This window comes from Ooceraea biroi, chromosome 2 (assembly GCF_003672135.1).
Source record: "Ooceraea biroi isolate clonal line C1 chromosome 2, Obir_v5.4, whole genome shotgun sequence".
NCBI lineage: Eukaryota > Metazoa > Arthropoda > Insecta > Hymenoptera > Formicidae > Ooceraea > Ooceraea biroi.
Window position 1 is genome coordinate 11,320,710 of NC_039507.1, and position 27,136 is coordinate 11,347,845.

A 27,136-nucleotide genomic window follows, 5' to 3' on the forward strand; every position below is an offset into this window, starting at 1 on the left:
GTCTATCCTGAGATATTGTAACTGAATGTTAGAATTGTGACGTTTCGTTTTCCTCCTTTTCCGAAACCAGTTTCAGACTCACGTATGTATGCTTGCACATACACATGCAAAGCGATTTTGTCACTCACGGTGCGTTCACAGATGCACGATTTAATTTATTATGAATTAAAACTGATTTTAATACATGGAAAATATTTTATTTTACGATTAAGATATAAATCGCAAAAACTATTATATAAAAATTTAAAATTACTTGTTTTAAATGAAATCATCGTGATAGCGTCGCAATGATAAGGAAATAATTCTTCTAATTTTGAAATATAAATTATGACAATTTAAGATATAAGTTGGAACATTTTATACTCATAGAATGAAACCGAGAAAAAAAGAGAGAGGGAGAGAGAGAAAATTTTAAATTGTCACAATTTATATTTGACAATTAGCAGTATTCAAAAGATTTGCACGATTAGATAAATCTTTATTATCCAACATTTTTATGTTTGATGAGATCTCACAACAGAAATAAAATGACATATTATTGTGGCAATACAAAAATACATAAAAACATTTAAAATTAATGAAATGTAAAAAATTTTTCACAAAAAGTAATGAGATCCTTCTAAAACACTTTACAAAGGTAAAAAAATACACCAAGTACATAAAAAAGCAAAACTAAATATGATGAAATCCATAGTTAACTAGCCAAGTACCTAGAAGCAATTCAGTTTGAGGATTTGTAATTTGAAATAATACTTTGGCGTGCCCGGGTCGCATCAAGAGACACGGTAGTGTCTCGCGCCAAGTATACGCACAGCGAGACCGCACCGTGACTCTTTTACGCGAAGCGACGCTTTCCCAGACATTCAGATTATTAGATCTCAATAACCGCTGAACGGATGAACTTCTAAGTAGGCTCAATGGATAGCTTGGGGTCGAATTATATAATAAAAGTTTTTTTATTTTTCTTGTACGTACCCTACGAGCGGAGATATGGCGATGCAAAGTCTGAAAAAGTCTGAAATTGGAAAATTTCATTTAAGAAACGTCGTCATCGTCGTCAAATGTACAGTCCGTTCTTTTTCGTCGAGATGGCAGCAGCTCCGTTTATACCGACCGGCGGGGATGCTGTTGGTATATCCGTGTGACTCACACATAACGATCATATGTAGAGGCTCTATGTGTAAGTCACACGGATATACGGACAGCATCTCCGCCGGTCGGTGTACGACAAGTGTACGACGCGATGTAGTGCAAGAAAAAAGATATATTTGCGAGAGAACGAGTGAGTGAGTGAGCGAGAGAGCGAGTGAGTGAGAGGGCGAGATAGAGAGAAAGAGAGAGTGAAAATGAGTAAATAAAGGAAGACCCGGGGCGGGCAATCCGACCGCAGGCGAGGAAGTGAAGTGAGTGTTATTGTTTCGTCGTTAAATAACCTATCCATTGAGTGAGATTGAATACAATGTAAGTAACCTATGTAAGTAAGCACTTTATTCTGATTATTATTAGTATTATTTAATAATGTTAGAGAAGTAATATAATTAAAATTAATAAATTTACTCGAGTTCTCTTTGATCAATCGCACTTTCCGTTATAGACACCAATTTCATGCACATTTCTGTGTCTCGTAGGCGATCAGAGTAGCTTTCCTGGGATTAGAGAACTTCCACAATTATCCTCAGGCAATCGCCGAAATTGAAAACCTGCTTCTCGGTGAACTAGCGGAGACGATAACGTCGATCGATCGACATTAACCAAGTTTTATTTGAAAAGATCATCGATAGATTTAATGATACATCCGCGATGCAAGTAATTCTCTAATTTAAATACATATCTCTGGAAAAATTATTTTAGACATTCTAATTTTCTATATACGGTTTTGTACTTTTGCAGCCAGGACAATTGGTCGAAATGTGTCTCGCACATAGACGAGCAAAAACATTACCAGAACCGTTTCTAGTTTCGCGAGAGATTATTGTAGAGAAATAATCTGTCGCACAAAGAAGTTCACTGAATACTTTACGAAATCCTTTCACGGAGGGGAAAATGCTTCGAGTGCGCTCCCAGAATAGCGTGTAGTAAGTTGAAGAATAAAATCAGTCGAGCATCCGACTTTAGTCTCGCGATATTATTTGACAGATCGTGAATGGTGAGTCGTTTGAATAAATCTATTTTGTTTTCAGTGAGCAGGAGGCGAAATTTGTACAGGATCGTATAACAGGCGTGGAGAAGCACTTCGCTGAACTATGCACGATATTTGCAGCGTTTACCAGGAAAACGGCCAGGTGATGACCGGCTAACTCTATCGATTATTTTTCCTCAGCGATACACACGGACCCTTCACTCGCTATCGCTTCGACGTAAAACCTCATTTCCATTTATTATTCACCAGCAATATTATTTTCAGACTGCGCGATAAAAGTGACGAGCTTGCAAAAGTAATACAGGTCTATGGTGATTCGGAAACTATAAATCGATCCATGAGTACTGGATTGGCGAACTTTTCCGCAACGTTATCAGTCGTCGGTGATTATAGGTAAAAACGATTCTTCAAATGCAGAAGTACAAAGATTGGACGCGAAAGTAATTGCGCCTCTTTCACAGTACGTAATGATTTGCAAGCATGCACGCGATGATGTAAAAAATACCTTCGCAGCACGCGACAGAGAATTCACAGGACGAAGGCAATTGGACAAAGTTCGAGAAAGAAATCCTAGGAATCGTCAAATGGTAGTATCCTTACAATTAAAACCTCATTGTACAAGCATCACTTAATTTCAATCGTGATTTCATTAATTCCATGGCTTTCGTAATTGTAAATCGAAAGATCATTTAGACGATAAATAAAATCGCGCAATAAATATATTGATGAAATCATTTCAAACTAATATAACTATGTTACTCAAGTATCTCTTGTTACAAATCTTTATCTAAAAAGGAATATTTATTATTAGTCACACGCCGAGTCTGAAGTGATGAAAGCATCCGTTGAGGTGTCCCGAGTGGTCAAGGGATTGGAGGAGCAGATCAACTCGTTCGAGCGACGAAAGCTGCACGATTTGCAATCTGTACTATTGGATTTTGTCATCATCGAACTGAGGTTTCACACAAAGGCTCTTGAACTTCTGACCAAAGCGTACCAAGATATCGTATCTATCGACGAGATTAAAGATCTCGAGAACAATTTTTTAAAATCTAAATTTCTTCAAATCGTGTGATCATTTTCATATTTCATATAAAATGAAAAAAAGCTTGGAACTTTATAAAGAGTTTATTTCAATCAATATTAAGAGATATTAAATATATATATATATATATATATATATATAATGTATAAGTGTAGTTGATTTAACATGCTTTTAACGTGCAGGACTTTCAAATTGCTAGAGGAGAAATGAATGCGGTAAACTTGCTTGGAATTAATATTGCGCGATAATTTTACATTTCAATATTATATATTATTAATTATAAACGGCGTAATAACGTATCGATAATAGTGTTTAACCAAATCACGCGATTATGTACAGGAATTTAGAGAAACAATGCGCGCCCCTGACTCCGTCACAAGGCTGGACACAGTAAACAGAACGTCGTTTCGACACGCTTATTCCTTAATGAACTTAGCTAACCGATTCTGCAACACTGCAGAAATTGGCTAATCGAGAAGCCGAGTCTGCTGTAAGCTCAACAATCAATAATTCATTCATTTAACGTGTGAGTCGTTCTACTATTCCATTCTTGAATCTTTAACGATGACTGCTTCCAGGATTCCGTACAAACCGGATTCACAAATTCATCCGAGTCGGTCCAAGTCGAGGAATACGCGGACAGCACGGAGGAAACGGAATCAGAATCGATTCGAGAGAAGCCTGTGAGAACTAGGCATAAGTCTATGTAACCTCAGGTCTTTTAATCGTGCCCCCCTATTTTTCCAGAAAAAAGAATACTCTGGATATAAAGTAAAGCAGCGCTTCGTTCTCAGGCCTATCCCACCAATCCCTACATGTCAGAAGTCCTTCATATCGTCCATAATATTATCGCATACTTTCGAAAATGAATTGAACGAAGTAAATTTTATTTACACACTTTACTTTTGAAAAATACTCGATTTGTACTTTAGATAGATATAAATGTCTATGAATAGTTGTTTAAGATGGAACAAAAATTCAATATAACAGTTTTAATAAAAGAAGAGGATCCTGAATCATCTTTACGCCAAGAATTATAATGTCTAATAATCAATATATGTATGAGTTACGTTATATTAAAGTTGTGTTATTTAATGTAATCCTCATTCACTTTCTGATAGCTCAGTCAATCGTAATAAAGATCATTCAAAGCAATAGAAAAAGTATAGTTTTATAGAAACGTGTAAGTTTTTTTATAATATAACAAAAGGATATCTCATGCATGCTTATCATTCCTCTACATGATTGTATGGCTATTCCAGATACTTTGGATGAGTGGTCACTTGTTAGATTAATATATTGAAGATATGGCACATTAATAGTACGATTATTACTGAGTAATATTACTAATAAGTAAATGCAGCTTTCACAGTTATATAAGATATATATACAATATGTATAATGCTGAAACAAATGTAAGTATTATGTTTGTTATCTGTATATAAATAAAATAGTTACATTAACAATGTTCGTTATCACGACGTGATCGACTTGAACACAGGAGCATCGATAATCGTTTTGTTAGAAGATAATAGGATGAAGAGATTACGATTACTGCAACGTAAAAAAAAGAGAAAGAAAATTAATAGAACTTTTCAAAATAGAAAAACGCGCTCATGCACTATTAGGCTTTTTTCACCAGGAATGGCGATAGGCTATTAATAAAAATAAAAATATATAATATTGGTGCGAAACACTACCATATACTACCATAGGTACGGTCAAAGTCACGCTGCGAAGCGCTTCTAGACACTTTTTATCCTTTTCTTGAATAACTTTCCATATATCATATATTAAATATATATGTATATCTTATATATATTAAATAGATATATTGAAAAATATTCTTAATAAATTTTATATTATTATTATTTATTATTTAGCTTTAACAATATATAGTATATATACATAAAAATATATTAGTATGTATACATACTATGTTTACGCTGGCGATGCTTATGTTATTAGCACGTTCTTATAATTTTGATCGATAAGTTCTTAATGTTATTAAAATACAAACAATAACTTAATTTTTAATTTTTGCAAAAATATGAACTCGTCAGATTAAAAATGGCATTTTTTAAAAACAATGGTTAATTTTTGTTCATAACTGCAAATGATTCTTTGATAGTCAATACATTATTTATTAAACTAGATTTCGAAAACACCTTAATTTTATATTTTAGGTTTTGAATTTGTAAAAATTCGCCTGTGTGCGCCGCGCTGCCTCCGTCCACATCACAGTCGTGCCATCTGTCGTTACCGACCGTTACTCATAACCGAAGGAAGGCATTTATGCCGTTGCTTGTACATTTACGACGCGCCCGCCACGTCCGTTTGTGGCGCATTTTCACATATTGCATCCTAATGAACCAATAGCGCACGGGCACCGCAGATGTGGGGGGCGCGGCGGGCGCGTTATTAATATTAAATACTTTATACAAAACCCAAAACCCACAAATACATATATTATATTCTATCAAGAGACACGGCAGTGTCTCGCACCAATATTATATATTTTTATTATTAATACCCTATCGCCTTTCCTGGTGAAGAAAGCCTAATAGTGCATGAGCGCGTTTTTCTATTTTGAGAAGTTCTATTAATTGTCTTTCTCTTTTTTTTACGTTGCAGTAATCGTAATCTCTTCATCCTATTATCTTCTAACAAAACGATTATCGATGCTCCTGTGTTCAAGTCGATCACGTCGTGATAACGAACATTGTTAATGTAACTATTTTATTTATATACAGATAACAAACATAATACTTACATTTGTTTCAGCATTATACATATTGTATATATATCTTATATAACTGTGAAAGCTGCATTTACTTATTAGTAATATTACTCAGTAATAATCGTACTATTAATGTGCCATATCTTCAATATATTAATCTAACAAGTGACCACTCATCCAAAGTATCTGGAATAGCCATACAATCATGTAGAGGAATGATAAGCATGCATGAGATATCCTTTTGTTATATTATAAAAAAACTTACACGTTTCTATAAAACTATACTTTTTATATTGCTTTGAATGATCTTTATTACGATTGACTGAGCTATCAGAAAGTGAATGAGGATTACATTAAATAACACAACTTTAATATAACGTAACTCATACATATATTGATTATTAGACATTATAATTCTTGGCGTAAAGATGATTCAGGATCCTCTTCTTTTATTAAAACTGTTATATTGAATTTTTGTTCCATCTTAAACAACTATTCATAGACATTTATATCTATCTAAAGTACAAATCGAGTATTTTTCAAAAGTGAAGTGTGTAAATAAAATTTACTTCGTTCAATTCATTTTCGAAAGTATGCGATAATATTATGGACGATATGAAGGACTTCTGACATGTAGGGATTGGTGGGATAGGCCTGAGAACGAAGTGCTGCTTTACTTTATATCCAGAGTATTCTTTTTTCTGGAAAAATAGGGGGGCACGATTAAAAGACCTGAGGTTACATAGACTTATGCCTAGTTCTCACAGGCTTCTCTCGAATCGATTCTGATTCCGTTTCCTCCGTGCTGTCCGCGTATTCCTCGACTTGGACCGACTCGGATGAATTTGTGAATCCGGTTTGTACGGAATCCTGGAAGCATTCATCGTTAAAGATTCAAGAATGGAATAGTAGAACGACTCACACGTTAAATGAATGAATTATTGATTGTTGAGCTTACAGCAGACTCGGCTTCTCGATTAGCCAATTTCTGCAGTGTTGCAGAATCGGTTAGCTAAGTTCATTAAGGAATAAGCGTGTCGAAACGACGTTCTGTTTACTGTGTCCAGCCTTGTGACGGAGTCAGGGGCGCGCATTGTTTCTCTAAATTCCTGTACATAATCGCGTGATTTGGTTAAACACTATTATCGATACGTTATTACGCCGTTTATAATTAATAATATATAATATTGAAATGTAAAATTATCGCGCAATATTAATTCCAAGCAAGTTTACCGCATTCATTTCTCCTCTAGCAATTTGAAAGTCCTGCACGTTAAAAGCATGTTAAATCAACTACACTTATACATTATATATATATATATATATATATATATTTAATATCTCTTAATATTGATTGAAATAAACTCTTTATAAAGTTCCAAGCTTTTTTTCATTTTATATGAAATATGAAAATGATCACACGATTTGAAGAAATTTAGATTTTAAAAAATTGTTCTCGAGATCTTTAATCTCGTCGATAGATACGATATCTTGGTACGCTTTGGTCAGAAGTTCAAGAGCCTTTGTGTGAAACCTCAGTTCGATGATGACAAAATCCAATAGTACAGATTGCAAATCGTGCAGCTTTCGTCGCTCGAACGAGTTGATCTGCTCCTCCAATCCCTTGACCACTCGGGACACCTCAACGGATGCTTTCATCACTTCAGACTCGGCGTGTGACTAATAATAAATATTCCTTTTTAGATAAAGATTTGTAACAAGAGATACTTGAGTAACATAGTTATATTAGTTTGAAATGATTTCATCAATATATTTATTGCGCGATTTTATTTATCGTCTAAATGATCTTTCGATTTACAATTACGAAAGCCATGGAATTAATGAAATCACGATTGAAATTAAGTGATGCTTGTACAATGAGGTTTTAATTGTAAGGATACTACCATTTGACGATTCCTAGGATTTCTTTCTCGAACTTTGTCCAATTGCCTTCGTCCTGTGAATTCTCTGTCGCGTGCTGCGAAGGTATTTTTTACATCATCGCGTGCATGCTTGCAAATCATTACGTACTGTGAAAGAGGCGCAATTACTTTCGCGTCCAATCTTTGTACTTCTGCATTTGAAGAATCGTTTTTACCTATAATCACCGACGACTGATAACGTTGCGGAAAAGTTCGCCAATCCAGTACTCATGGATCGATTTATAGTTTCCGAATCACCATAGACCTGTATTACTTTTGCAAGCTCGTCACTTTTATCGCGCAGTCTGAAAATAATATTGCTGGTGAATAATAAATGGAAATGAGGTTTTACGTCGAAGCGATAGCGAGTGAAGGGTCCGTGTGTATCGCTGAGGAAAAATAATCGATAGAGTTAGCCGGTCATCACCTGGCCGTTTTCCTGATAAACGCTGCAAATATCGTGCATAGTTCAGCGAAGTGCTTCTCCACGCCTGTTATACGATCCTGTACAAATTTCGCCTCCTGCTCACTGAAAACAAAATAGATTTATTCAAACGACTCACCATTCACGATCTGTCAAATAATATCGCGAGACTAAAGTCGGATGCTCGACTGATTTTATTCTTCAACTTACTACACGCTATTCTGGGAGCGCACTCGAAGCATTTTCCCCTCCGTGAAAGGATTTCGTAAAGTATTCAGTGAACTTCTTTGTGCGACAGATTATTTCTCTACAATAATCTCTCGCGAAACTAGAAACGGTTCTGGTAATGTTTTTGCTCGTCTATGTGCGAGACACATTTCGACCAATTGTCCTGGCTGCAAAAGTACAAAACCGTATATAGAAAATTAGAATGTCTAAATTATGTCAAGAATGTCAAAATGCAATTGTTGTCAGTAACGGAAAGTGCGATTGAATCAAAGAGAACTCGAGTAAACACGCGTGATTTACTTGGGCTGGTCAAACACTTTTATTTTACTTCTCTAATATTATTAAATAATACTAATAATAAGAATAAAATGTATAGCCGAGTAAGCAAACTGTCAGCAGTATGTCGACAGATTGGCAGCAGATTCAATCAGAATAATGCAACAGATCCGGTACCATCTGTGTCCGCATTAAGATTGTGTTCTGCCAGCAGATCCTGCTAACATGATCTGACAGCAGATTGGCGGCAGAAATAGAGCAAGATCTGCGCAGTTTAGTTGGCAGCAGATTTGGAGCAGAAATCGATCAGGCTCTGCGAGAAAGTGCCGTAGTAGTACAAATTTATTGGAGCAATATTGGTTAAAAATATAAATCTAATTTTTTATGTGGGGTATGAATTAATTTCTTATATTGGTCCACTATTGTAAAGTAATCTGTTTTTTAATCAATACTTAATTTGATTAAATGGGCAAATTTAATGCCTTCAGATTGCTTGCGGCGTGTGTGGACGTTGTCCATGAGAACCTCTGTGCCGCAAGTGCAAACATTCTTAGAAAAATTAATATTATTATGTCAAGACGCGTATATTAACTTATATAACTGTCAGACTAAATCTTAACGTCGAGTAAGAACTCAACATGTTCACCACCTAGCGGTGCGGAGCGAAAACGCATATTCCTAGCCGTGTAAATTTGAATAGTGTCAAAAGCTGCAGATCCTGTTCAGTTTCTGCCGCCAACCTGGCGCCAGGTTATGTCGGCAGGCTCTGTTCGGTTTCTGTCGCCAATCTGCTGCCAACTACACTGCGCAGATCCTGCTCTATTTCTGCCGCCAGGTTATGTCGGCAGGCTCTGTTCAGTTTCTGCTGCCAATCTGCTGTCAGATCATGTTATAAGCAGGATCTGCTGGCAGAACACAAGCTTAATGCGGACACAGATGGTACCGGATCTGTTGCATTATTCTGCTTCATATCTGCTGCCAATCTGTCAGCATACTGCTGACAGTGTGCTTACTGGGTGGATTTTGTACCCAATCTGTGGCCTCTCTGCTCACATATTTTGTCGAACAGATTTTGCCAATGTCTGTTCTTCGCAGGTTTGGCTGACTGGGAGGTTACTTACATTGTATTCAATCTCACTCAATGGAATAGGTTATTTAACGACGAACTAAAACAATCCTCGGCTGCGGTCGGATCTCCCGCCTGAGTCTTCCTTCACATTCTCACTCAACTTCTTTCACTACATGGTCGTTGCGATGTGTACATCGCAACGACCGCAACGTCATTCTGTCTTTATTGCTCACTGAACATTGAATAAAGATAGAATGACGTTGCGGTCGTTGCGAGCGTCAAGTGGAACGCAGCCACAGTGCATTACAATATACTATTTGATTGGCGCGAGACACTGCCGTGTCTCTTGATACGCGTATCAAACGATCGGTGTAACTAGGTCATTATCATGGTCTATGACTTACGTCAAATGGATTTGATACATCGACCATCAGTGACTGGTGTCTACGCGTGTCTCGGATTTGCATCGTAGCAACGTTTTACGCAGTTAGCCATAGAAGGAAGGAAGATATCAAAATACGGACCGTCAAAATAAGAACCGAGAAAAGGTTAATTTAGGTATGTCGAGATATAATAAGTGTTTTCATTTTTCTTGTACGTGCATTAGTCGCTCGAGTAATCAGAATTTGTGGATATTTTAATGGTACAAAGTAAGTGGTATGTTTGCTCGAATTTGCTCATAACAATTGCTCGTGTCGCATTTCCTCGGTAATTATTTTCTGTAAAATTTCTTAGTGTACGAATACTTTTGATTTCAAGATTCTCTTTTTGAAACAATGCCATCTTATTAGGCCGGTATTCATAGTCGCATCTTATATTATATTTAACACCGTCTTAAGTTTATCTGCAGATGCTGTATAGATCATAATATCATTGGCTACGGAGTATCTGAAGATACACTTAAGATGGTCTTAAATATAAGATTCGACTATGAATACCAACCTTAGTATGCGAATCATGAGGTGTTCTTATTATTAGTTATATAGTTTAAAAATGTTTTGTTTCAGGTTACGTTGGTTATATTTAAGTAAGTTTTTTTCTTTTTTTCTCTTTTCTATTTTTCTTTCTCTTTTTCTATTTCTATCTCTTTCTATTTTTACATTTTATTTTCATTTATTCTCTCTCTCGCTCTCTCTCTCTCGCTCTCTCTCGCTCTCGCTCTCTCTCTCTCTCTCTCTCCTCTCTCTCTCTCTCTCTCTCTCTCTCTCGCTCTCTCTCTCTCTTTCTCTCTCTCTCTCTCGCTCTGTATACATTCCCTTTTCTTTTCTTTATTATTTATTTTTAAGTTAATTTTAAGTTATTTTTAAGGTCGCTTTGCGCCCATATCTATACAAGGATACAAGGTCGCTTTGCACCCATACAAGGTTGGTAAGAGTAAAAGAAGTGTTGCATAGTTGCAAAACAATTTGTAAAGGGATTTAAAATATCTCTAAAAGCAAGGGACGTTATTTTCATGCCTGCAGAAAAAGATATAATTACCAGAGGCGAATGGCTTATCGATACACATATAAATAATTTCCAACGACTTTTACAAAGTTGTTCAGATTATAAACCTGTTGATACAGTGCTAATACAGCATCCTGATTCAATAGAACCCATACCGAGAAATAGAAAGCATATCCAGATACTACATAGTTCGTTGGGAGGAGGACATTGGGTATGTAGTTATTATGATACAAAAAACATATGTATTTACGATTCTTTAAATAATAAAATGTTACATGAGCATTATAAACAATTCTTGACGAAATTATTCCCAACACATGACTTTATTAAGTATCCTGTCAAATTTCCTACTGTGCAAAGTCAATCCAACGGTAGTGATTGCGGTGTTTTCGCAATAGCTTTTGCAGTTTCATTGTTATTTAAGATCAAACCAGAAAAAGTAAGGTATGATCACAGCTTAATGCGTTTGCATTTAATAAAAATTTTTTAGACAAATATTATTGAGCATTTTCCTCAAGATTTAAACTATGGCGTTCCTCAGAAAGTTCTTCCATTAGCAGTGGTAAGAGCAAGAGAAGTTGAAGCGGCCCGTATACGTATAAAACGTCAATATGAAAAGGAATATGACATATTGAATCAATTAAAAGAAAATCAAAATTCTCAGCAATGTATGAATAATTTGGAAAAGAATCATGCTAAGAGGAAACAGCAGTATCTATAGGATTTAGAGAATAATCGTGCTAAACAGCGGCGTCGATATGAACAGAATTTAGAGAATAACCGTGCTGAAAAGCGGCATCGATATAAACAGGATTTAGAGAATAATTGTGCTAAATAGCGGCGTCTATATGAACAGAATTTAAAAAATAATCGTGCTGAAAAGCGGCGTCGGTATGACAAGAATTTAGTAAAAGAACGTGCGCAAAAACGAAAACGTTATTGCATAAATTCTGAGCGTGAACGAGAAAGACAAAAGGAATTATCTTCTGATCGTAAGTGGCTTTATAATAAGCGATTTGATGCCTGCTTACTGCATTCTAAATAATCTCTCTGTATGATGTACCTGAGGTAATATCGTCTCTTCATGATTTTGAGAAGTTGCTTTTACAAAGAGCTAAAGCTTTTCAAACTGTTGTTAAAATGGGAACAGTTATTAATAAAAAAATACCTGAAAGACAAAAGATACAAAAAGTTAAAGGTAGAACATTTCATTTACCACTTCCTTTACAACAGACTTTAAATAAATTATGTTCTAACACTGATCCAATAAACCTAAATCACGAATTTATTTTACTTCGAAATGTTCCAACTAAATCAAAAATTATCTGGGAAGATTTAGTGGATATTAAAAAAGTATTTGAAGCTCTAATATGGTTGAAAAATAATAATCCTTTATATTCTAAAATTGTACTGCCCGAAACTCACGATAAACTATTTTTAGGGAATTTGGATAATGTAGAATTTGAAATGCAAGAAACAGAAAATGTTGTAGAAACAGAAAATAATGTAGAAACAGAAAATGATGTAGAAACAGAAAATGATGTAGAAGTTACATTACATGACCAACGTAAGGCAATGCTGACTCAAAAAGATAAAGATGATAGTTATTACGAGCAGTTTCCTATAGTTCCTCTACAGGCAAATAAAGAAAATCAAACTGCGAGTACCTTATATTAAGTGTTACCAATTCAGGATTCACCCTTGGATAATCGGGAAAAAAATTTGGATTTGATGTGTTTTCCAGATTTATTCCCACTTGGTTGTAATGGCGAATGTGATGAAACTAGACCGGTGAAACTTCAGGAACATGAATATGTTAAATGTCGTTTTACGTCTAGGCATCCACAATTTAGAGTAAATCAACAATACTTGTTTTATGAGTTAAATAAGGCGATTATTCGTCAGTTAAGTCGTGGAATTTACCATAAACTGAATATAACTAATCCACGGATTCGTTACACGGCTGCGGAGTATTTAGAGGCTATGTCGAAAGAAATTTTGGAACCTGACTTAAATACAATGTTTTCTTCACTTCGAAATACGGAACAATATTGGCGTAGACCGAGAAGTGATTTGTCTTGCATGACACAACATTACGGACCTGCGACATAGTTTCTAACATTAAGTCCTAGTGAATGACTATGGGACGATTTAGGTGAATATATTCGTGAAGTCAATGGATAGCAAAACTCTTCATTGAGTACCAGTGCACTTGTTGCTAAAGATCCTGTATCAACGTCGAGATTTCTTGATAATAAATTTCGGGCAATGCTTGATTTTATTTGTTCCAAAGATTGTCCGATCGGTGAAGTAACACACTATTTTTGGCGACGAGAATATCAAGGTAGAGGTATACAACATTTCCATTTACTAATTTGGGTTAAAGATGCACCGATTTTCGGTGAATCTTCTATTCAAGAAGTGTCTGAATTTATTTCAAAATACATAAGTTGCAAACTGCCAGATAAAAATATTTCGCCATTATTGTACAGACGCGTTGATACGCATCAACGACACAAACATAATGATTATTGTCTACGTTCTAAAAAAGTAGGACGTAAAGTTGTTCGTAGGTGTCGGTTTGGATTTCCTCGTTCCGTTACTGAAATAGTAAATATAAGAGATGTGCCAACTGCAATAGCAGGTAGAAAACAATTAAAACATAAAAGCAGATTGTACGATCTTCTTCGAAAAAATAATGAAGTCGATATTAATGATTATAATCCTGCTACTCTTACTGCATGGGAAGGAAATATGGATATACAATTTATTGGTGAAAAGTCGACATTGCTCACTTGGTACGTTACCAAATATTTGAATAAAGCAGCGAAAAGTAAGTTATCTGATTTTGATCTTGCCAATTGTAAGAATGATAAAAAAAAATCATTGGCAAGTGTTCTATGGAATTTTGGTTTACGATCCATAAGCAATAGAGAATGTGGAGCTCTTGAAGCTGCTGATACGTTGCTAGGTATTCCTTTATATGGGACTGATCGAAATACGACGATTAAATGGTTAGATGTTAATGTAATACGGCAGAGGAAATTAAAAAATCGTAAAGAAATTGAAGCTCTTGATGGTGAATCTACAGATATATTTCATCCATCTTTAGTAGATAATTATTATCCGAATAGACCGGAAGAATTAGAATCTGTGTCTCTTTATGAATTCGCACAATGGTATGATATCAACGACAATCGAACCGCGAAATAATATTATTGAATACTATAAAATAGATAATAGTCATTATCTTAAACGGCGTCAACGTGGATGTCTTATTAATCATTATAAACATAATGTTAATAATCGACCGGAAGAATATTTCTTTTTATTACTGCTTATGTTTAAACCATGGTGGAAATTAGAGGATCTTAGAGATAGTTGTGATACTTATGCGGAATCATTTTATAAAGTAAAACTGCATCTTACGGAGGCATTGCAATATCATGAAAAGCTAGAAGAATTAAAAAAAGCATTTGAAACTGCGCAAGAGTTAGTTCAGCAATTACTAGATGAAGAATTACAAAAAAACGTGTCTCAGGATGACCCTGACAATCCGATAGGCGTTCAAAATATATAAGCTGGTGAAGCAATGCAAGATTTTAGAGATCTTGGTAATAAAATAGACGAGAAAATTAATGTGTCTCAAATGATAGCACAATTAAATACGGATCAAAAAAGGACATTCGATAGAGTCATTGATACTATAAGGTCAGATAATTCGATATTACGATTGTATGTTAGCGGAGAAGGTGGAACTGGAAAGAGTTTCTTAATTAAAACAATTAAGTGTTGGATAAAACAATATCTCAATAAAGATACCGCTATAGCGGCACCTACTGGCATAGCAGCGTTTAATGTAGACGGTTTGACAGTTCATAGATTACTTCAATTACCTGTTGAACATGGTCTTACTCCAAACTATAAACAATTGTCTGATCATGTGTTAAAAGTTTTACGAGCAGATCTCAAGGATGTTGTTCTTTTTGTGATTGATGAAGTGTCAATGATATCTAATTTGACTTTAATGTATATACATCTTCGATTGTCTGAAATATTTAATACTAATGATTGTGAAGACGGTTGGTTCGGTTGAAAGCACATTCTTTTATTCGGCGATCTGCTTCAATTACCTCCTGTACGTGAAGATCCTATTTTTGTACGATTACCAAATGACAAAATTAATAAATGTGTGGGTTCTTTAACTGCTGTTAATTTATGGGCTACATTATTTGATTATGATGAGTTGACGATCAATACGCGTCAGCAAGGGGATGATTCTTATCGACAGTTGTCAAGAATTCGTATTGGTTTAGTGACAAAGTCTGATTGCGAGATTCTTGAAAATCGAAAAATATCGTTTAAAGGTGATTCTTTTGAATCTAGATTAAACGAATTATGTAATTTTATTAATGATTTTCCGTTGGACATTATTTGTTTATTGCCTACTCGTCATATGTGTGATGTTCTTAATGCTGCAATGTTAAACCGCATTGCTTCGAAAGAGATATTATTAATTGCCGAAGACACGATTGACTGTATACCATATGTGAGAAAGAAAGTATCAAAAGTATTATCGAATAATGATGATGATAATTCTAAAACTGCTGGACTTTCAAAAGAAATTGTAATTAAGATTGGAGCAAAAGTTATGATAAGGCGTAATATTGATGCTACCTTAGGTCTTGTGAATGGTACAATAGCTAAGGTAATTTCAGTTGTACAAGATACGTCTACCGATGATGTAGAAAAAGTAAAGCTTCTTTTACCATCAGGATTAGAATATTTAATTGAAAGAGTGAGCATTAAATTTCAAGTGGTGGATAGAGCGTTTGTTACTAGAAAACAATTTCCATTGTGTCTGAGTTATGGAATCACCATTCATAAAAGTCAAGGATTGAGCTTACAAAGTGCTATCATGGACATAGGCAACTCTATATTTAATTGTGGTCAAGTTTATGTTGCATTATCACGAGTAACGTCTCTAGAAGGGTTGCATTTAATTAACTATGATCCTTCGTCAGTAACAGCTGATGAAAACGCTATTAGGGAATATAATCGACTAAGAAATAAGTACAAACCAGAAGCAGAAATAATTACTGTTGCAAAAGAACGCTATCGCAAAGTGAAAGATGTTCAATGGGCATTGTCAAAAGTAATTGCTTCAATTCAAGAGAATTGTCAAAATCAAAATCAAAAATTACGGCAAAATGTTGCTTGGGTTTTACATGGTTTACAAAATACAGACAATGTTTCGTGTTATGCAAATGCAGCATTACAATGTCTAATGCATTTAAGTCCTATTAGAAAACAATTGGTGAAGTGTAATAAATCAGATGTTTTAAGAATGTTGATGCATCGATATGAAAATGGAATGTGCAATTTGAATACATATGCAGTACAGCAATATTTAGGAGAACCGTTTTCAATAAATGTAAAACGTGATGTGTTCGAGTTTCTTACAATCCTATGCACTAAATATGATTGTATAAGACAACTGGTAGAGCATCAAGTAACTTCTACTAGTCGATGTAAATCTTGTGATTATACAAAGAAATTTGCTTGTAAGGATGTAGTTATTTCAATACCTATTAACAATTTGGGGAAAAAAAGCTATGCTCTTAATGATTTATTAAATGTTACATTTTCACATTGGTGTGAATCAGATGGGTCATGCGAACAGTGTACAGGAAATGATATTTTGTTGAAGAACGAATTAACAGTAACGAAAGATATAGTTATTATTCGTTTAGTATTATTTTCATCCCAAGATGATAAAATGGTGACAGCAATACGTAAATTTAATATATGTACTATTCCTACAACTAAAGTTTTAATAGCTGGACAAACGTATAAGCTTATAAATGCTATATTTCATAGTGGTTTATGTATTGAGGATGGTCATTACACGAGTATATGTAGAGAAGGAATGTCTAGTAATTGGACTGAAGCTGATGATGCACAAATTAAAAAAAGACAATAGCTTAGAGGTGCTAAAGATATTTATATATTATTTTTACAAAAACTTGATAGTAAATAAAGTATATATCAGCGCCCGTATACAGGGTGTTTCCTAAGTAAGTAGACAAACTTAAGGAGGATATTCCTTGGCTTATTTTAAGAAGAAAAGGTCATATAAACATATGTCCTAAACTGCTTTGTTTTCCAAAAAAAGTACATCACTGTTTTCGTTCACTTTTCGGATAGCGTGCTTTTGCAGTACGAGTCAACAGCGGTGGGGATGGGAGTGGGGATGGTCTCGCGGCGCCGCAAGTGAACACTCGTTTCAGACTGCGCTGCGCGGCCGCCGCGAGACCATCCCCACTCCATCCCCACCGCTGTTGACTCGTACTGCAAAAGCACGCTATTCGGCATCACTGCTATCACGTTATCTTTGACGCAAACTTTATTAGTTCCTATTAAGTTTAGTAATTTTATTAATTATGGTAAATTACACAAACGCCGAAATGACAGATATGCATTTCGTATACGGTCTTGCTAATGGAAACGCTCGTCAAGCAAGACGTATTTACAATGACAGATACCCGAATCGTCAGGTACCTCATATTTCGACTTTCATCAGAATCCATCAACGTCTTATGGAAACAGGATCCTTCGCAAGGAGGACAACTGATATTCCAGGAAGGCCTAGAACAACTAGGACTCCTGCACTGGAGGAAGACGTTCTGAATGCAATTGAACATCATCCAGAAACGAGCACCAGAAAAATTGCTGCTGACTTCCATGTGAGTCATAAGTTAGTATGCACAATATTAAGAGAACAACAATTATATCCTTACCATATTCAACGCGTACAGGCACTGTTGCCACGAGATTTCCCGCAACGTTTAATTTTTTGTCGGTGGATGCAGCAAAAAATCGCACGAAATCCTCAATTCGTTGCAGAGGTACTCTTTACTGATGAGGTTAATTTCTCGAGAAACGCTATCGTAAATTTCCATAATAACCATCTTTGGTGTGATGAAAACCCACATGCAATATTAGAATCTCACTTTCAGGTTCAATTTGTATTTAATGTATGGGTGGGAATTATTGGTGATTTTTTTATTGGTCCTGTCTTTCTTCCCTTGAGACTTAACGGTGCTTCGTATCTACATTTTCTTGAAGATGAGCTACCTTTGGAAGATATTCCACTCATGCTCAGAAGTAGAATGTGATTTATGCATGATGGCGCTCCACCCCACTTTAGCTTAGCAGTTCGTCAATTTTTGAACAGGAAGTTTGCCAATCGATGGATCGGTCGAGGTACTCAAAGACCAAACCAGTTATGGTCTGCAAGATCCCCAGACTTAAATCCAGTAGATTTTTTTTATGGGGATAGCTTAAATCTTTAGTTTACGCTACATCTATTCAAAATGAAGAAGATCTCAGAAATCGCATAATAGATGGATGTGAGAAAATACGTAACACTCCAGGTATTTTTGAGCGTGTACGTCAATCAGTGGAAAGGAGAGTTGAGGCGTGTATCATGGCTGCAGGTGGACATTTTCAGCAGTTACTGTGATGTTATTATTTTTCTTTTTAGTTATTATTTTCTTTTTCGTTATAATTTTTCTTTTTGGTTACTATTGTTTTTCATTTGTTTCATTTGCAATAACACAAACTGTTCTATAATAAACGAAAAGTGAACGAAAACAGTGATGTACTTTTTTTTGGAAAACAAAGCAGTTTAGGACATAGGTTTATATGACCTTTTCTTCTTAAAATAAGCCAAGGAATATCCTCCTTAAGTTTGTCTACTTACTTAGGAAACACCCTGTATATACAAGGATCGCTTTGCGCCCGTATCTATACAAGGATACAAGGTCGCTTTGCGCCCGTATATATACAAGGATACAAGGTCGCTTTGCGCCCTTACAAGGTTGGTGAGAGTAAAAGTGTTGCATAGTTGCAAAATTATACTGTATAATAAATGTTATTAATGCCATTAATAAAAAGAATAAGATACTTACTTCACACTACAAAATGTGTGAAATCACAACAAAATTACCTTTTTAAAAAAAGGTACAAAAAAGCGCCAAGTATACGCGCCCAAAGTTCTTTCAAAAAAGAACTCTACACGCCCGATATATTATAAAAAAAATACTTCACACTACAAAATGTGTGAAATCACAACAAAATTACCTTTTTAAAAAAAGGTACAAAAAAAGCGCCAAGTATACGCGCCCGAAGTTCTTTCAAAAAAGAACTCTACACGCCCAAAGTTCTTTCAAAAAGGAACTCTACACGCTCGAAGTTCTTTAAAAAAAGAACTCTACGTGCCCGAAGTTGTTTCAAAAAAGAACTCTACAAAACTAATAATTGTATTTATATATAAATTTTTATTGTTTTCTTTCTTAATAATCAAAGAGGACCATCGTATTTTACAGACTGAAAATACGATGGGGGTGGTAGCGCGGGTCCTCTTAAAAAAATCTAATAATGATTTTACCAGTCCTAAAAAAGAAATCTCACAAATTTACCTTTTTAAAAAAAAGGGAAAAAAGGCGCCAAGTACACGCGCCAGTCGCACCCAACCAAATAAAAATGAACTTATTTAAAAAATAGGTTCAATTCAGTTTGAGGATTTGTAATTTGAAATAATACTTGGCGTGCCCGGGTCGCATTGGATATGTATTCTTCTAAATTTGTACTGCCTTGAGTATTTTCACTAATGATCGTAAATCTTTGTATTTGGTAATATTAAAACAAATACTTTGTATTTGGTAATATTAAAACAAACGTTTACAGTTTTGCACATTAGCAAAGTGATTATAAATATCCCTTTTCATACTCAATACAAATAATACTCAATACTCAATACAAATAATTTACATATAGAGTTTACACAAATTATAGTGTGAGCAATAATTACGTTGAGAACCGCTGTACAAGACGCGTCGGTCATGCGATATCACATTTGTTCATTGCATCGTAGCAACCTGTTTATTTATCGTGGTGATGCATATTCATTTGCCAAAATTACCAGACTACATATTTATTAATCGTCTTGACGACAACGGAAAAACAACGGTGCGAAGCTTGTCGATATAAAAGGCGCGGTTGCGAAGTCCGCCCGCTCTTTCGCACTCTCTGCCTTAACCTGTAACGTCATAATAAACTTCCTGTTTCCCGAATTCCTGTTGTTCTGCCTACCCGTCCGTCCTGTCTACAATAGGTAGAACATACGTTTTAATGCGACTCGGGCACGCCAAGTATTATTTCAAATTACAAATCCTCAAACTGAATTGCTTCTAGGTACTTGGCTAGTTAACTATGGATTTCATCATATTTAGTTTTGTTTTTTTATGTACTTGTCGTATTTTTTTACCTTTATAAGGTTTTTTAGAGGGATCTCATTACTTTTTGTAAAACTTTTTATATTTTTTTTCCAAAAAATATATATGCATTTTTAGCATTTCGCGGCCAACTGCACTTTTGTACTTTCGAATCATTTATTAATTGCCATTCGGTACCTTTAGCACGTACTATGTTTGTATAATGTCCATCAATTATACTTTCACCTTTATGAAAAATTCCACTAATAATTTTATATATATTCGCACCAATAGAGATCTTTTCCGTAGGTACACCTTTAATTTTTAAATCTGTTATTTTAATAATTTGTGTATCACTAACTTTAAATAACAATAACTGTAAGATGATAACACTTCCTGTTATACTTATGTCAGTCTTTGCAAGTATAGAAGTAGCACCACAATTAGTACATATTTTTTTCACATTATTCCAATGTGAAAAACTATATTGTATTAATTCTTGTAAAGTGTATGATTTTTTTAAATTGTCAGGTAATTGGAGCAATAATATTGGGTCATTAAGTATGAAACTTTACAAATAGAACATAAACTTTTGCATTTTTTGGTACATGGACATGATTTATTTTCAATCGAAGTATGCGCCCATGTTATCTACACACTTCTGCCATTTTAGTGGTAGTTGGTCTATGCCTCTACTATAGAAGCCAGGAGTACGGGAATCGATGAAGTCGCGGAAGGCTGTTTCGACTGCCTGTTGAGAATTGAAGAATTGTCCCACCAACAAGTTGTCCAAATTCCGGAAGAAGTGATAGTCGGTAGGTGATAGATCTGGTGAATATGGTGGATGACGGAGAGTTTCCAATTCCAACTCCCGTAGCTTTGCCACGGTCAGTCGTGCAGTGTGCGGTCGAGCATTATCATGCAACAGGATTGGCATTGACCGATTGACCAATTTCGGTTGTTTAATAGCAAGCTGTTGCATCATTTCGTCCAGTTGCTTGCAATATACTTCAGCCGTTATCGATGTACCAGGTTTCATAAAGTTGTAGTAGATAACACCTGACCTGGACCACCAAACAGTCACCATAAGCTTCTTCTGTGTAACGTTGGGTTTCGCGTGATGTCTCGGTGGTTCATCAGCGTTCAACCACTGATGTGAGCGTTTACGATTGTCGTAGAGTATCCACTTTTCATCGCAGGTCACAATTCGATTAAAAAAAGATTCATTTTTGTGACGGGAAAGCAAAGAAAGTGAAGCCTCTAGACGTTGCGCCTACTGCGCATCGGTCAATTCGTGCGGGACCAATTTGTCCAACTTCTTTATCTTACCAATTGCAGCTAAATGAACCAATATGGTGGGTATGGAAACATTGAATATCGATGCCAATTCACGTGTACTTTGAGATGGATCGGACTCTACTACGGCTCTCAAGTGATCATTATCCACCTTCGTCTTTGGTCTTCCACGTGGCTCATTAGCGAGGCTGAAATCTCCATCTCTGAAGTTTTTGAACCAATTGCCCACCGTTGCTTTAGTAGTTGAACCTTCACCAAATACAGCGTTGATATTACGAGCTGTCTCCGACACTGTGGTTCCACGGCGGAACTCATATTCATAAATCACACGAATTTTGGACTTTTCCATAGTTCTATAAAAAAGAATCGACCAATAAAACTAATGAAGATATTTGAACAAACAAATATGACATTTGAAGAGCGAACGTACATCTATCACACTAACCTAACCTGGTACTGACGTCTGGCGCCAAATTTGAGATAACAAATGTTAAAGATGGCGCTTTTACATTTGTAAAGTTTCATACTTAATGACCCAATATATAAGTTGTATAAATTTTTATGTTTGTATAATTGCATAGTTTACATCGTAAAGATATGTTTAATTGATGCTCGATTACACTCTTTATATTATCAAGCGACGCGGTAGCGTCGCGACGCCAAGTACATAATCAAAAATAAGGTTCCGAACAATGAGAGTCACTGTATAATATCGAGTGTTACCAATTTCATTGCATAAACGTCGAGCGCTACCGTATAGCTTATCTGGAATTTATATTATTTGACAGGTCACATAGACTTATGATTAAAATATTTCAGGAACTAAAGCCGTAATCAAAAATCTACCGGCACTTTTATTATATAATATGGGTGCAAGTTTTTGATTGCGACCAATTTGATCAAGATTGATACAGTCAGTCTTGAGATATTGTAATCGTATATTATAATTGTGACGTTTCATTTTCCTTTTCCATGCAATTCAGGTTCAGACTCACGTACATATGTTCGCACATACACATAAGTAGTATAGCTAGGCGGGTTCTGGACCACTTTTGGGGAGGGGGTAAGATCGGTCCTAACCCAGGTCAGTTATGACTCATGCGCGGTCCTAACCCAAGTCGGTGTGACGAACGGAGGTCCTCGATTTTAGCGAGGCCGACCCTAACCGGCTGTTTTCGGTTTCTGACTAACACCGGCACGTCAGCTTAGAATAATGAGTGTACTGTCACCAATGAAGTAATTGAAGCGACCCGAATTTGCATATTCGTGATCAAATTGATTTTTAGGCGTGTGGGCACATTGATGGGATCGAATGGATCAATGCCCAAACGTCCGGTGCCATCGACGAGCACGAAATAAGTGAAATAAAAAATAATTTGAACGGGTTCCACGTTTTGTACGCGTACCTTGAAGAATGTCCTTGGCAGAACGGGGTTTTTATAAACAATAATCATTCATATGATCGTTTCAGCGTAAAATCTTGAAAAGACCGGTATCGGGGCCGGCGAACGAATCCCTGCCGTGGCTGAGCGGATTTACCCCACAGGAATATCGTGTGCGAGCAGCGAACCGTTGTGAATATTCGTTATAATTTTATTAATAATATATAATGCCTTGTTCATAATATTCGTAACTTGTGCAAACGTGTGCGTGTGTGCGCGACATAATGTAAATGTAGATATATGTAGACATGTGTATTCATACGTAATAATAATGAAAAACTGTATATTCGTACATAATAATAAATTCAGTGTAATAAAATTTTATAATAAACATAATCATAGTCAAAAATAATCGCTTTCGTATCAATATCCTTTTGTAATTAACGTTGGAAATATTTATCGTGAAATATCATAATACCAGTGTATATTAATAGGTATTATAATAATTATCAGTGTAATATCCAATCGTAATCGATAAGACACTTTGTTGAAATAATAGTTAATATTATTTTATTTGAAAATTGTACGTATTCAATGTAATAAAAAAAACGTGTTCGTAGCAAATAATCTAATATTCATTTTCCATAATAAAATAATGAATCATTCGTAATAATCTTCAGGATCATTTAGATAATATTCACTTGTAATTAAATGTAATATTATTTTCCATTTGAATACTGTAATAAGTTCGAAAATTGCAATGTGTATTTAACATTTTATCAATAAAGCTTGTAATTTCGTAGTTATCATACTTAATAATCATAATTTCATCTTTTCTGTGGCATCTGGTTAATAAAAAGTTAGTAATAATTCATGCAAATGTTGAAAATAATATTTTTCCGTACGCGGAATTAAGCAAAATTTAATATTAATCATCTTGACAATTTAATACTTAATAATCTTGACTATAATGATGTAATAATTCATATAATAATTCATTGGAAAAAAGAGAAACTGTTCGTGTTAGTTCGTTAATCATTATTGCAAATAATCATTGTAAGAAAATAGCTTGTCGCTGGGAAATCTCATCCTCAGGAAAGTGAAAGTAGTCGGAATAAAAAGGTTCATATTTTATAATAATTATTATTCATTCTTTTCTTCGTGTGATAATTCGATTTCGATGGTTAATATTTATATTCTTCTTTTAGGTAAAGATCCTGACAAGGACCGAGTGGAAAATAGTACGTAATATTAATAATTAGGAATTGAAAGATTGGATTGATGAGTTCTCTACTCTAAGTAATAAATTCAATATAATAAGAATACTTTGCACAATGCGTGATAACTTTATTGTTAGTTAACGGAATAAGAACAATAGTCGGAACGTGAGTCTACTAATGTCGGCTAATAATTTTAACATAGTTTGAAATACCTTTCGCAAAGTAATTGTGGCGATGAGGCTCTTACGCTTTCGAATATTTCGTAATTGATTATCGGTACTCTTCGGTGCCTTCTTTCGTGTGCTCGGCATTCAGAGTCTTTACAAGAAAAGTGAAAAATGAAAAGATGTCCTCTGGACTTCGCAGAATCTTGAAGATCGAATGATGCAATCGCGCGGTTCGGTCGTCCGACGGGCGCGACGCAACGAAAATTGTTGTTCGCGTATTGCGGTGTTGAATATAGAAAGAAAGATAGAATACGCGTCGCGTACTTTTCAATGTCGGCGCGCACTTTAGAAATTGACTTTTGTATTTTTACGAGTGTCGTAAATACGGCGGACGCAGTACATGCGTCTGTTTTACTCGAGGTTCGCCCTCGAACTTTGTAATCGCGTATTATTAGGTGAAAAATACGGACTGACGCGACACACCGTCTCTTTTGCTCGAGGTTCATCCTCAGACTTCCTATATTCGTATTAATGGTGGAAAAATACGGAATAACGCGACACACACATCCCTCTTATTCGAGGTTCGCCCTCAGACTGCTGGCTGTCGATCGCGAGTCGTCAACGCCGCTAATCTCTGTGTGGCTGCAGCGAGAACTATTGCAGGGCCGCACTTACAAGACGCTCTTGTAATCTTGGCAATAATCGAGTAAATTATCAAATCGCTCGCTGTTTAAACAATTGCTGCGCGATATCACTTCGAATGAACGCATAAAGATTAACAATAAACAAATTACTATGATCAACCATCAAATAAACTATCATCACTGAATAATTAATTAATCTTTACGGTAAATATTCAAAATTATATCTATCTTCTCAAAAATTATATGGATAAACGTAAATATTATTACAACTAATGGTCAAAAATAAAATGTAACTAATTATTAATAAACTACAAATCGTTAACTACTGAAAAAAAATGTTATCAACTATTGTTCCAAAATATTTAAATGTATCGCGCGGTGAAACTAATGTTCTAATGTGCAAAATAAAATGATTCTAATTATTATCACGAACATAAACAAATAACTAATTAACAAATAATCTTCTCGCGGGCGCAACGCGCTTATATATTCGCATGTCCTATTCTAAACGCGGTAGGTTGAAAATTAATCGGTTGTTTATCGGAATGCACGATGAAATCACCTAAATCGGGGTAATTGTTGCTCGTCTTAATTAACAAATAAACAAATGCTTTTTCCTCGCGGATGTATCGCAGTTTATACGCAAATTGGGGGTGCCGGAGGTGTGACTCCACGGCAACGCTGTTGTATCGCGAAAATAAACCGGTTTCTATCAACTATTAATTAATAAACAAATACTATCAATCATTTAAATTATCATATACGCTGTTTAACTAATAAAACCAATAAACAATAACTTTAATACAAAATAACTCTCAAATCTATGATGTTGAGCACAAATGTTCGATCAGCTGTGACAATATACCCATATATATACGTATTAGTGACATTTTATGATAAAATTTTAAGAAATGTATATATATATATACAGGGTGGTCCACTTAAATCGATCATTTTAGATATTTCACTTGTTTTTGATGATACGAAAAAATGTCTAAGGAAAAAGTTGCACCGTTCGAAGGGGCTATCATGATGACAGAACAACAATTTTTTCAAGGCTATTTTTTTCGGAGATTCAAAGGTCAAGATAATTTTTTTAAATGGAACTACATATTTTTGTTTGCGCAATTTTATAGCCAACATTGAGAGTAGTTCAGCGACCTATGACAACATGACCTGTAAATGATCTTGAACGCGGGAAACAGAAAAATCAAACTTTATGCTCTTCAACACAAAAATTTATTTAAGGACGTGTTCGAAATTATGTCCTCCGACTTCAATACATTTTCTAATACGATGCACAAATGATACTCTTACCCTTTCTATCATTTCTGAATTTATACTAGCACATGCATTCAAAATGCGCTCTCTCATGTTCTCTTGTGTAGTTGGTACATCATTGTAAACAGTGTTCTTTAACATTCCCCACAAAAAAAAGTCTAAAGGATTCAAATCAGGAGAACGTGCTGGCCAACTGATATATCCTCCTCTTCCTATCCAGCGTTCCGGAAACATTTCGTGTAAAACTGTACGTGCAACACGTGCGTTATGAGCCGGACAACCATCATGCTGATACCACATTTGTAAACGAGTTTCTAACGGCACCTCTTCCAATAAGTTTGGTAATTGTTGGGACAAAACATCAGCATATTTTTGACCATTTAATGTACCATCAATAAAAAAGGGCCAATGATTCGATTATGTAAAACACCACACCATACATTAAGACTCCATGGACGTTGACGTTCTACTTGTCGAAGCCACCTTGGATTTTCAACGGACCAATAGTGCATATTTCTTCTATTTACTTGTCCATGGTTAGTGAAAGTTGATTCATCGGTAAACAAAATTCTGTTGAA

The 27,136-nt window shown here is 35.3% G+C and overlaps 1 protein-coding gene, 1 long non-coding RNA gene and 2 pseudogenes across 2 annotated transcripts; 3 read left to right on the forward strand and 1 right to left on the reverse strand.

Moving 5' to 3' along the window:
- The first annotated feature begins 1,436 nt into the window (after positions 1 to 1,436).
- On the forward strand, positions 1,437 to 4,281 carry LOC105285488 (annotated as a pseudogene).
- Positions 4,282 to 6,277: 1,996 nt separating this feature from the next.
- Positions 6,278 to 25,481, reverse strand: LOC113563649 (annotated as a pseudogene).
- LOC105276352 lies at positions 10,143 to 11,579 on the forward strand. Its single transcript, XR_893390.3, has 4 exons — positions 10,143 to 10,402; positions 10,852 to 10,871; positions 11,153 to 11,208; positions 11,308 to 11,579. It is a non-coding gene; the product is annotated as an uncharacterized LOC105276352 (long non-coding RNA).
- Positions 14,820 to 18,468, forward strand: LOC113563667 (ATP-dependent DNA helicase pfh1-like). The gene is given in 4 exon segments (XM_026975603.1): positions 14,820 to 16,821; positions 17,171 to 17,280; positions 17,848 to 18,036; positions 18,310 to 18,468. Coding segments are annotated over 4 exon segments (2,397 nt in total). The 5' UTR covers positions 14,820 to 14,882.
- Positions 25,482 to 27,136: the final 1,655 nt, after the last annotated feature.